This window comes from Oncorhynchus mykiss, chromosome 1 (genome assembly GCF_057628025.1).
Source record: "Oncorhynchus mykiss isolate SJ-2025 chromosome 1, ASM5762802v1, whole genome shotgun sequence".
Classification (NCBI taxonomy): domain Eukaryota; kingdom Metazoa; phylum Chordata; class Actinopteri; order Salmoniformes; family Salmonidae; genus Oncorhynchus; species Oncorhynchus mykiss.
The window spans coordinates 42,459,506-42,472,543 of NC_143022.1; the positions used below are offsets into that span (position 1 = coordinate 42,459,506).

At 41.0% G+C, this 13,038-nt stretch overlaps 1 protein-coding gene across 1 annotated transcript; it reads left to right on the forward strand.

Moving 5' to 3' along the window:
* Positions 1-239: 239 nt before the first annotated feature.
* On the forward strand, positions 240-11,090 carry LOC110522771 (complement C1q tumor necrosis factor-related protein 4). Its single transcript, XM_021601238.3, has 2 exons — positions 240-407; positions 4,636-11,090. The coding sequence occupies exons 1-2, from the start codon at positions 377-379 to the stop codon at positions 5,739-5,741; spliced, it is 1,137 nt and encodes a 378-aa protein (XP_021456913.3). The 5' UTR covers positions 240-376; the 3' UTR covers positions 5,742-11,090.
* The last annotated feature ends 1,948 nt before the right edge of the window (positions 11,091-13,038 follow it).

Here is a 13,038-nt window from a genome sequence, read left to right on the forward strand (position 1 = left end):
AATTTACAACCAATCAATCAATCAAATATATTTATAAAGCCCTTTTTACATCAGCCGATGTCACAAAGTGCTATACAGAAACACAGCCTAAAACCCCAAACAGCAAGCAATGCAGAAGTTGAAGGACTTGCTTTTGTTGCTTTTAAGGATTATAAACAGAACACAGTGAACTAGCTGTCCTGTTCCCTCATGAGACTAAACAAACCTGTGTATTTCCTCCCCTCAATGAAAACTACCAGACGAGATCAGGATGCAGGGATCAGCATTGTATAATGGGACCCGTGGAGCTCCACCTCTTGGAGCTCCACGGGTCCCATTGAAAAGGCTGACTAGGGAGAAGGCTGACTAGAGAGAAGGTGACCAGCTGACTACAGGCATGCACACTCTGTACCAGCACATGAGAACAGGTAGGACCCACACTCTATAGAGATGTATTTCTCTGCCGTAAGCTGTCAGGTCAATTACAGGCTGAAGATGTAGAGCTGAGAATTACATGTGTTCCAATACAGAAATTATTAGATTTTGTGAGAAGGCTTGTGAGAGGTAAGAGCTATGGGATTGTTGCTGTTGAAATCTGTAAGAATCCCAACTAAATATGACCTCATTTCAAATTTGAATTGTTATGATATTATTTTGATTGCCATATTTTAAAATTAGTGATTCCTCACGAAACCAGGACAAAAAAATACCATTATTTTGGGGATTGTTATGAAAATTAAACCATAGAATAGTCCTTTGGATGAAGGATTGTTGACATATATTTGACATTTGTATCTAAAAGCATAATTGAGAAAATATTTATCAAAGTTGCCATATTTATGACATTTTGGCCTTACTCAGGCCTCCTGTAAGACTCCATAAAGTTTAATCTGTAGGTGCTACAAAGCAAAAATACATGTCATAGGAAGCTTTGCCGCTTGCTTTGTAGTATGACCTGTTTTTTGATTTCAATAATTGTACCTTTAGATAGAAATGTCAAATATTTGTCAACAATCCTCCAAACGACCATTTTATGGATTACATTTCGTGAGAATTGGTATTGGTATTTTTCTGTCCTGGTTTTGTGAGCTAAGTGTTTCCATATCGTTAATTAGAAGAACAAAGTTTGACTTCTGGATTTTGAGTTTTACATTATGGCAGTTGATAAAAAATGGCCTGTTCTGTTCGCTGTTCTGTTCTCTCAGCATAGCTTTCAAATAGTTTAACACATTGAAACTCACAGCTTTCATAACAGTGCTTAGGAATTAACATTACAAGCAACAATGGTAGACATATGAAAATAACCATGTTAAAAATCTCTGGTTATAAGCCTGTAATTACTGATGTTAATGTACAGTATGTTTTATTTACTAGGTGCCGGTTTTCTACTCATTTAGTGCAAGAGCAGCTGTACATCATATGATAGGGATCTCTGGTATTTTGGGAGATTTTGTCATTTAAAGTAAAACATTTGATAAAAATGTTTTACAAAAAAATTAAGGAAACTCATTTAAAAATATATTTATTCTGTGTTCCTATCTTGAGTGAGATAAGCTTACTGTTTATATTCCTATACTCAGTTAGTTAATGCTAATGGCATGTTTTAGAGCAGGCATTCCTGGGGCGGCAGGTAGCGTAGTGGTTAGAGCATTGGTCCAGTAACCGAAAGGTTGCTGGATTGAATCCCTGAGCTGATAAGGTACAAATCTGTTGTTCTGCCTTTGAACAAGGCAGTTAACCCACTGTTCCCCGGTAGGTCGTCATTGATAATAATCATTAGTTCTTAACTGACTTGCCTAGTTAAATACAGGTAAAAATATATACAATTAAACTTCCTAAACTGGAGTACATGTACCCCCAGGGTTATGCACAATTCCATTGGGGGTATGCCAAATCAAAAAGTACAAAAATTATTCACATTTTCAAACAATCCATTTATATTCGGGTGAGGTTTTTTTCTCGCCTGAGTAGCCTCGTTTCACTACCAAAAATCTAATTTAACAGCGAAATAACGAAATAACAACACAATGTCAAATACAGATAGCCTAGTCAAGTAGTTAACATTCAATCACATCAACCGTTACGCTCTCACGGGAATTCCACTAACGGTCTGTATATAGCCAAACGTAGCTGCTGCTCATGTTGGTATCTGTACTGATGGCACAAAAGCCATGACAGGGAGACATAGTGGAGTGGTAACGCGTGTGCAATCAGTTGCTCCCGACGCTACTTGGGTACACTGCAGCATCCACTGAGAGGTTCTTGCTGCCAAGGGAATGCCTGACAGCTTGAAAGATGTTTTGGACACTACAGTGAAAATGGTTAACTTTGTTAAAGCAAGGCTCTCATGTATTTTCTACACTATGCAAAGATATGGGCAGCGACCATGTAACGCTTTTACAACATACAGAAGTGCGCTGCTTATCAAGGGGCAAAGTATTGACACGTTTTTTTAAAATTGAGAGACGAGCTTAAAGTTTTCTTTACTGACCATAATTTTAACTTGGCTGACCCCTTGCATGATGATTTCTCACATGGCTGGCATATCTGGGTGATGTTTTTTCTCGCCTGAATGATCTGAATTTAGGATTACAGGGACTATATTCAATGTGCGGGGCAAAATTGAGGCTATGATTAAGAAGTTGGAGCTCTTCTCTGTCTGCATTAACAAGGACAACACACAGGGCATTCCATCACTGTATGATATTTTTGTGTGTAAATGAACTTAAGCTTACCGACAATGTCGAATGTGATATAGCGAAGCAATTACGCAGGTACTTTCCCCGAAACGGATGACACAAACAACTGGATTTGTTATCCCTTTCATGCCCTGCCTCCAGTCCACTTACCGATATCTGAACAAGAGAGCCTCATCGAAATTGCAAGAAGCAGTTCTGTGAAAATTGAATTTAATCAGAAGCCACTGCCAGATTTCTGCATTGGGCTGCGCTCAGAGTATCCTGCCTTGGCAAATCGCGCTGTTAAGACACTGATGCTCTTTGCAACCACGTACCTATGTGAGAGTGGATTCTCGGCCCTCGCTAGCATGAAAACTAAATACAGGCACAGACTGTGTGGAAAATAATTTAAGACTGAGACTCTCTCCAATGCAACCCAACATTGCAGAGTTATGTGCATCCTTTCAAGCACACCCTTCTAACCTGTGGTGAGTCATTCACAATTTTCGATGAACAAATAAGGTTTTATATGTAAGATGGTTAAATAAAGAGCAAAATGATTGATTATTAGTATATTATTATTTGTGTCCTGGTCCTATAAGAGCTCTTTGTCACTTCCCACGAGCCGTGTTCAGACAAAAACTCACACTCATTCTTATGTCTAATAAATGTATCGTATAGTGTGTGTGTTTGGCACGCTTATAATGATGGCAAAAAACAACATTTGAGAGTGCGCTGACCCTGGTGCTAGAGGGGGTATGCAGCTGGAGGTTGAATAGGGGTACGGGACTATAAAACGTTTGGGAACCACTATTTTAGGGGATGCCAAAGGATCCATAAAACAGGCTTAATTCATGAGTAAAGCCATAACTTATTCAAGCTGGGATGGGAACTCCCCACCTTTTCAACCTTGCACTATGAATTTACCAGAGCTCTATCAACAAGTTAGAAAGAACACAGAAAGAGAACATCAATTAATTACAGCAAGCTGGTGAAAGGACCTGAAATGACAACTCACTTCAAGATTTCAACAGTGCGTTTTATAACAGTCTAATCAGGATATAAATATATATATACATGATATATCTTATATAAATTATGTTTAACATAATGATAAAGTATTGATGCTTGTTGTCCTAAAACAATCTCATTCCCAAAATTGACCCCCAACCTATCCCTCCCATGGTCACACTGTGATCTTTCGTCGACCAATTGTCCACCATCTCGAAGGGCTTTATAGAACTAAAAAAAATCCCTTCCCTGCCCCACCTTGCCCCCCTTCCAAATGTTCCATTGTCCGGGCACACAGGAACAGATGAACCAGGGTCTAATCTAGTACTTTTTCTCAGTGCACAGAGAGAACAGACAATACCAGCTGAATTAGAGGGGCTGTTGCTTCCACAGGGCATCTGATTTGAGGAGCGGGATCTGTCCTGACAGGGCTCAACCAGACATCCTAACCCACTCATATAGTATTTCAGCCAGCCCATCACACAATGACACATTGCACAATCTTAGCCCATAACACACAGGTTGCTTGCATTGGCCCATATTCGATTCGTCCTGGTAACCTTAACTTTTTTAACATTGAAAAAATGAAACGAAAAATGTTTACGTTGTACAGGTGTGAAATGCTGTGCAGTAAGGAAACTTTTTGCCCAAAATCCTACAACCTTTAGAAAATCTATCTTTTCAAATGAACAAAATTTTCTTCAAAACAACCTAAAACAGTTATATTTCTAACCTGGCAGTTCTATTTTGTGTTTGCTTCAGACAACTTTTGTCATTGTAACAATGTAGCTTTGTTTATTTTTTATATATATAAAAAAACAAAACACAAATTAACCAAGATACATTGTTACAATGACAAAAGTTGTCTGAAGCAAACAGACTAGAACAGCCAGGATATAAATATAACTGTTGTAGGTTGTTTTTGAAGAAAGTGAGATATTTTTACACTGTTGTTTATCTCTCCTAGTTGAGGTGGCACCATGTAGCAATCCCTGGCGCATGGCCTGTCTACTGGGCATTTTCAACTTCCTGGGGTCGGTCACACCCCTCCATGTGGCTCCCGTGATGACTGGCCTCCGCTCCGCCTTTTCAGCCACGCGGACCAATAGCATCCTGGGAGGCACTCAGAACGCTGTGACCTTCAACAAGCTCCTAGTCAACACAGGGAGTGATTTCAACCCAGACACGGGCCACTTCCGCTGCAGAATCCCTGGAGCCTATTACTTGTCCTTCACGTTGGGGAAATATCCCAAGAAGATGTTGTCTGTCATACTGGTGAAGAATGGGCAGGAGGTGCAGGCTATAGCCTATGACGATTACAAAAAGAAAGGGAGGAAGGTCCAGAGTCAAAGTGTCATGATCAGCCTGAGGGCCATGGACACAGTGTGGCTGATGCTGCAGGACAGTCCTCAGTATGCTCTATACAGCAACGCTGGACCTTACATCACCTTCACCGGTTACCTGGTGTACCCCGACATCTCCACCACCGGCTATCTCAACAACCACCTATCCCTGTCAGGGCAGCCCTACCCCAACTCCAACTGTCCCCCTCCTGGAGACCACATGTACGGCTGGAGCGGTAGTGCTGAGGCCCCTGTGGAGCCTCGCTCTGCCTTCTCCATGGCCAGGACATCCCCGGCCCTGGGGGAGAATGGTGGCGGGCACCAGGAGAAGGAGCCTCTGACCTTTGATGTGGAGTACGTCAACATTGGAGGGCACTTTAACAAGACGTCGGGCCGCTTCACCTGCCGCTACCCTGGTGCCTACTACTTTGCCTTCACTGTGGGGAAGCACCCGCGCAGGGCAGTGTCAGTCAAGCTGATGACAGGCCAAGGCGAGGTGCAGGCCATGGTGTTTGACGAGGATACGTCCAGGAGGAGGGAGATGCAGAGCCAGAGTTTGCTGCTGTCGCTCCATAGGGGGGACAACGTGTGGCTCTACAGCCAGCAGGACGAGCGCTACGCCGTCTACAGCAACCAGGGACGCTACACCACCTTCTCAGGCTTCCTGGTCTACCCAGACGTTGAGCCCACCACCACCACCAGCCAGGACCTGGACAGAACTCACTTCTGAGGGCTCGAAGTTCTTCAAAACACACTGGACCCTCCTAGAAAATGTACATGGTGCAATGGTTACAAAATCTAATTTGTGAAAGTGTGAATGTCAGTGCTAAGTTGCACTATGCTTCATAGGCTTTGTTTAGAACCGCTGTAGTCAGCTTCCGGGTGTGGATGGAACAACAACAGTAGCAACCTCTAAACAATGGGGCAGAGATGTACATATATTATACACATCTTATACACAGATACACATTTGTTGGCCATTTATTGATTTCATAGTATTATATCATTCCACAAGATGGGGCTGGGAGTTCATTTTTTGGATACAACGACAAGCTTATGACATTATTACACATAATCATGTAATGTTTCTCTTTATTACCAAATTGTCTGTGGATAAGTGGGTGATTTTCTGTTTTGTTTTTGGCTGCGTTTAAACCAAAGTTATGGGTTATATGTTAGTATATGATGCTGGATCATTAGGATTCTTTGGATACCTCATGTTTTTTTTCTCTCATTCACCAAAAACTATGGGTTACAATGAGTAGAGCTTTCCTAGGTAATCTTTATATATACAGACTTGCTTAGGGACATAATTATTTATCCTTACTGAGCAGATCTGTTTGCAAATACTCAGCAAAACTCAGAAAACCATTGAATCATTTAACTTTTGTAGTGATTGCATTGAGTAGACTACTATGTAAATACTGCATAGTTTGCCTGAATGACAGTATGGACTTAGATAACCTGAATGTGATGTAGTTATGAATGTTTGATCTATTCTGAATGCATAGTGAAAGAATATTCATTAAAGGAGAAGTTTACCCAAAATCCAGAAACTCCCAAGTGTATTCCATACATTGAAACTAGTTCAGTGGAGTTTGCCCTCTCCCCCTCTCTCTCCCTGTAGGTCAACTGACTTGTGACATTGATGGATGCAGGCCTCGCTATGCTCTGTTGCCAGTTAATTCATGATTCAGAAATCTGCGAAGTGTGGACAAATTCATTGTTTTATTGAAGGCATATGGCCAAATCAGCTATTTGTTTTGAGTCAGGAAATGTGTACTTTTCCACCTAAAACAATTGCGATTATTTTACATAATTATTTTCTGTAGCCGACTGCCACAGCGCATGTGCGCTCTTGGGGGAATCCCTGCTAAGTAGAAATGGCACTGTATGCCCTTCTTGACAGGTGCCCATGATGCCCTCGAACCAAGCCTGAGTATTCGGATGAAGAATTGAGGCAAATTGAGCTTCAGATGGCCGCTGCTGCTTTACATGCTGACCAGACCGGACACGTCGCGTGCTCGAGCGTTGCAAAATAAATTTAGAAATCCATGTTATTCAATTATTGCACCCACACTGCTCGCACGCGCCAACAAGCGTCTGCATTGCCGAGGGCTAAAATAGAAGTCATTCCTATTTCTGACGCAGATTGCGCTGCAAGTCCTGCCTCTCCCATCTGCTCATTGGTTTATAGAAGCAGGTACCCACGTGCCATCTCCTAATTGGTATTACCCACATGGGTGATTGAAAGACAAACTGTTTTGCCAGTCGTCGTGGTAATACTATGAAAGTTTAGATGCCAATCACCATGTAAGTTCAAAGATGAAAAAGCCTGAAAGGAGGAGAGATGACTAGAAATGATTCGGTTGACTGTTTTATGTGTGGATTAATTGTCGGAGTAGAGGACCTTGTGATTTCAGGTAAAATAACAACTCAATGTTTATATCCCAGGACAAATTAGCTAGCAACAGGAAGCAAGCTAAATAGGACAAATTAGCTAGCAAGTGCAAGCTAGCTAGCTAAATTGCCATACATGTTTAATTCTTTTCGACCTGTCCCAAAATTAATGTAATTGGTTCAGAGTTTGTTTTGATATTTTAACCTGCATGTCATGATCGCGTTTGGTGTGGGGGGACAAAATACATTTATGCACGATGGCACACGCGTGCAGCCGGTTTGGATTCCGTGATAGCCATCGAAGCCGCAGCAGTAGCTGGACCACAGCCCCAACCATCCTCAGGATCATCACAGACTGACTGGTGGTGTAATTGTGGCAATTGCGCTCCAATGCTGCGAAGGAGGAATGTTTGTGCTGCGGATCATTTGATTATGTAACTACAATTCTTATAGAAATGAAGGAACATAATTATGATAAAGAGCAGTTAGTTTGCTTTTGAGACCACAGGGATATTGCTGCCCAGATTAACTCTGTTGTCCTTGAAACATTTATCCGTATTCCAAAAACGAATTGGAGACGCACCACTGTTCCAGCTGGGACAAATGGACAATTGTCTAATGAGTAAGTAGCTAAACTTTACTTTAATGAATGATTGCTTCTCTTAAACCTTTATTAATGGGGATATTAGTGGGTTTTATGTTTTGACATTAGCTCAAAACCCTATAAAGCCTATGTTTATATATCACAGTGTTTTTTGTATATTCTATTCTACAATATAAGGTGACACAATGTCTATTGTCCACCGCCCCGTCATAAATACATAGGGCACATATGCCATCCTGTAGAGCACCTAGGCCTGTACTGTATGTCTACATTATAACGTGCAATGGTAATAACGCAATAAGAACACCTTGAACTTCAAGAATCAGGCTGGCAACGGAGCAGAGCAGGTCTCTATCCAGCAACGCCACGTGACCGTTTTTGCAGCTTTTTCAGTACAGCACTATGTTTGTTTATCCCATTTGTAGCTCTGTGTTGTTGTTTTTGTCGCACCTCTTTGCTTTATCTTGGCCAGGTCACAGTTGTAAATGAGAACTTGTTCTCAACTGGCCTAAAGGTGAAATCAAATTAAAATAAAAGGGAGAGAGACGAGAGAGAGAGGGCAAACCCCACTGATCTATTTTCAATGTATGGAATCACTTTTGGGTAGACTTCTCCTTTAAGGAGCAGTTCCATGATTCAAAGGTCATCCATGGGATCCAAAAAGTCATGGCTGAAACTGATCAATGTGTGATTTAAACTTCTCTTGTATAAGAAATTAAAAATGTACAGTTATGTTATTCAATATTTTTATTATTCTACCTCCCACACAGTACATTGAGCAGAAAACACCCTATTAAAGGCCAACTTGCAAGATTCTCAGAAACGTGACATTTTAACCCAGTGTCAGTGAGTCACAAATATGTGTTCTTTTGGAGAGTATCACTGTTGATCCTAAGTAGTTGACTTCATATGCAGTTTGTTCAATTTGAGCAGGCACTCCTTGAAGGCTCATAGACTTTAGCAAAGCACTTTCTAACTTTGCTTGACATACAGCAAACATCTAATGCTTGTTCTGAATTCAGCTAGCAGTACTTACTTTGTCCTCTTCATCCCAGGTGTGGACATAAGGCTGCAACAAGGAGGCTCGGGGGGAAAAAAACATAACAAATACTATATATTTGGAGTAGAGGTCTTACTGGATCCCAAAATTGAGATCTGAACCGAATTGGATCCATTAAATTCCAGAAATGATCTGGTCATTTAAAGAATATATACACTGTATCAGTCAGAAGTTTGGACACACCTACTCATTCCATGATTTTCCTTCTTTTTTTTCTTAAAAAAAACAACTATTTTCTACATTGTATAATAATAGTGAAGACATCAAAACTATGAAATAACACATATGGAATCCTGTAGTAATCAGAAAAGTGTTCAATAAATCAAAATATATATTTTAGACAAAACACACCTCCAGGCTGGCTATTTGACCAAGACGGAGAGTGATGGAGTGCTACATCAGATGACCTGGCTTCCACAATCACCCGACCTCAACCCAAATGAGATGGTTTGGGATGAGTTGGACCGCAGAGTGAAGGAAAAGCAGCCAACAACTGCTCAGCATATGTGGGAACTCCTTCAAAACTGTTGGAAAAGGATTCCAGATGAAGCTGTTTGAGAGAATGGCAAGAGTGTGCGATGCTGTCATCAATGCAAAGGGTGGCTACTTTGAAGAATCTGAAATATAAAATATATTTTGATTTGTTTAACACTTTTTTGGTTACTACATGATTCCATATGTGTTATTGCATAGTTTTGTGTCTTCACTATTATTCTACAATGTAGAAAATAGTAAAAAATAAAGAAAAACCCTTGAATGAGGAAGAGTGTCCAAACTTTTGACGGGTACTGTGATAATTACGTTGTTTGCTCTATTATTGAAAGAATGGGGATGGCTGCCATTTTACGGGCTCCTAACCAATTGTGCTGTTTTGTGTGTTTTAATGCATTGTTTATAACTTATTTTCTACATAATGTTGATGCTACCATCTCTTATGACCGAAAAGAGCTTCTAGATATCAGAACAGCGATTACTCACCTCGAACTGGACGAAGATTTTTTCTTTAATGAGTCTGACGCGAAGGATATAATGTTTCTCCCAGACAAGGCCCAAATCCCATCTGCATGAAGAAAAGAGCGAGTCGGGAGTTTCAAGTTGCTTGGTGTCCACATGACAAACAAACTTTCATGGTCCCAACACATGAGGGCATGACAACCTCGTTTCCCACTCAGGAGACTGAAAAGATTCGGTATGGGTCCCCAGATCCTTAAAAAGTTATACAGCTGCACCCTTCGAGAGCATCCTGACCGGTTGCATCACCACCTGGTATGGCAACTGCTCTGCTTCCGAATGTAAGGAAAGGGAAAGGGGGTTGTCTAGTCAGTTGTACACCTGAATGCATTCAATTGAAGTGTCTTCCGCATTTAACCCAACACCTCTCAATCAGAGAGGTGCGGGCGGGGCAGGTGCTACAGAGGGTAGTGCGAACAGCCCAGTAAATCACTTGGGCCAAGCTTCCTGTCATCCAGGACCTATAGTCGAGGCGGTGTCAGAAGAAGGCCCCAAAAAATTGTCAAAGACTCCAGTCACCCAAGTCATAGATTGTTCTCTCTGCTACTACACGGCATGTGGTACCGGAGCGCCAAGTCTAGGTCCAAAATGCTCCTTAACAGTTTCTACCCACAAGCCATAAGACTGCTGAACAATTAATCAAATGGCCACCTAGACTAGTTGCATTGACACCCCACACCCCCCTTTTTTACACTGCTGCCACTCACCGTTTATTATCTATGCGTAGTCACTTTACCCCTACCAACATGTACAAATTCCCTCGACTAACCTGTATCACCACACATTGACTCGGCACGGTACCCCCTGTATATAGCCTCACTATTGTTATTTTATTGTGTTACTTTTTATTTATTTATTTTGTGTTTTAAAAATATTTTCTGAACTCTATTTTCTTAAAACTGCGTTGTTGGTTTAGGGCTTGTAAGTAAGAATTTCACAGTAAGGTCGACACGCTACACCAGTTGTATTCAGCGCATGTGACAAATAAAATTGGATTTGATTCATAACCTGTTTGTTCACGTGCCTTGCGACCGTAATATACTGTATAGGTCTAATGGCTGGGACAATAAGAAGCCACAGTGGCAGAATAAATTCCACCACACCTTTGTTTCGTCACAAAAATGGAGGCCAACCTATGTCCGTTGAAGTACACAAAGCATATTGCATGTAACAAACAGTTACATGCACTACAGCATGATCAAGCAAGTTAATGTTTCTGACATTTTTTGGACCACTAAACAACTTTTGATCTAGAACCACAGAGAGTTACCGCAAGTTGCAATGAAAACAGAAGCTGCCTCCACTATTCCAGCACCATTTAAACTTCAACATTTCAACATAATCAAATACCCTATGCTTAATACAGTGACAACTAAAAGATACCAAAAACAATTTAGTCCAATAAGCCAAATATGATGTGGTTGTCCATGTTTCTGATGTCTATGTATGTATGTCTGTGCGTGCGTGAGCATCCGCGCAAGTAGAAAAAACATGTTGACTCTCCCTACTTGTAGAGAAACGTCAATGCCATTCTCCTCTCGTTCACGTTGAATAAATCGCTATCGCTGTATTTTTTGTTGTCTTAGGCTACCTGGCTAAATTGCTTGCTCGTTAGCCTAACTTCCTTCCATGGGCAATATTAGCTAGTTAACATTAGCCTTCTACATCTAGCTACATATTAAACTTTCATCCTCTCAGGCCAGGGGCAATGTATGAATTAATGGTAGGATCAGAATCGCCGTTATAATAATTGGCCAGTAGAGAGAATTAAGGAAACCACAAGTCCAAATCCCTATCTCCATCCGTGGCTAATTTAAGAAATGGGCAATTTTAGCTAGCTACCTAGCCACTGGAGGTCAACAACACAACTAGATTTATTTAAGTGGTTTCTGTCAATTAAGTATGCTTTCGATGTGATTTGATAGGAGTGCTCGCTCAGTTTAGCCCAAAGCTGATTGGCTATGATTTTATACTTTTTTATCAAGGGAGGCTAAATACTCGCTGGCTTCCCTTGCATTCAATGCTACATTACAGGCGGGAACAATGTCATACTCTTTTGGACCAGACAGCATCAGATAGATGGACTACATATACAGAGACAGAGGGGCGCTGTTTCGCTCATTCAAATGCTTTCTCCAGTGAGATACGTTCAGCCTCTTGCAAATTGAAGGAGAGACACAGAGAGACAAAAGTTGGTTTATTTTTGGGGGGATTAATTAATCCCCACCAGGGTAGGGCAGCACCATACAACGTTCCAATGTTATAGTCTTGTGAATCTCTCAGGCATATTTTTTGATTGGAAATGGGAAAAATGGGAAAGAAAGACAAACTACATTCTCATTCATATTATTATTTATTATTATTATTATTTAAACGTTTTGCTCTACAAAAGACACATACTGTAAGCTTAATGTACACACACTAGTGAGAATTTTTTGGGAGAAAAATAGTCATTTGTTTTTACTTTCCGTGGGTTCTCAAATTACCTCCCACAGATCCAGCTTCCACAACTGGAAGGCATTATGTCATTGGCCATAACCCCACTCCTCCTGTAGGTTAGGTTACCTGGACACAGCGTTGACTAGCGTTATCTGTAATCCAGTAGCATTGCTTTCAAGAATGTCACAGTACCTACAAACTGAAAAATGACACCTATTGTAGATGCAAGACACCCAAGCCAACTTTAAACAAAAAAAATATTCCAACAAGTCCAGAACGCTGGTGAAGGAGTTGGACATTTTCAAAAGTTTTTACCAAAGAGAGCTTCGCAAATGCAGGAATGGTGGATGGCAACATGCATGAAACATACAGGCTGACAGAAAAAGCGGTACCATCCATTTATCCTCACCAACAGGTAACATTACCCAGCTAGACCTACTATTTTTGGGAATGGGGTCACTCATCATTCATTCAACACTAGTCAAATGACCGCATAGCAAAGCCTGTTATCAT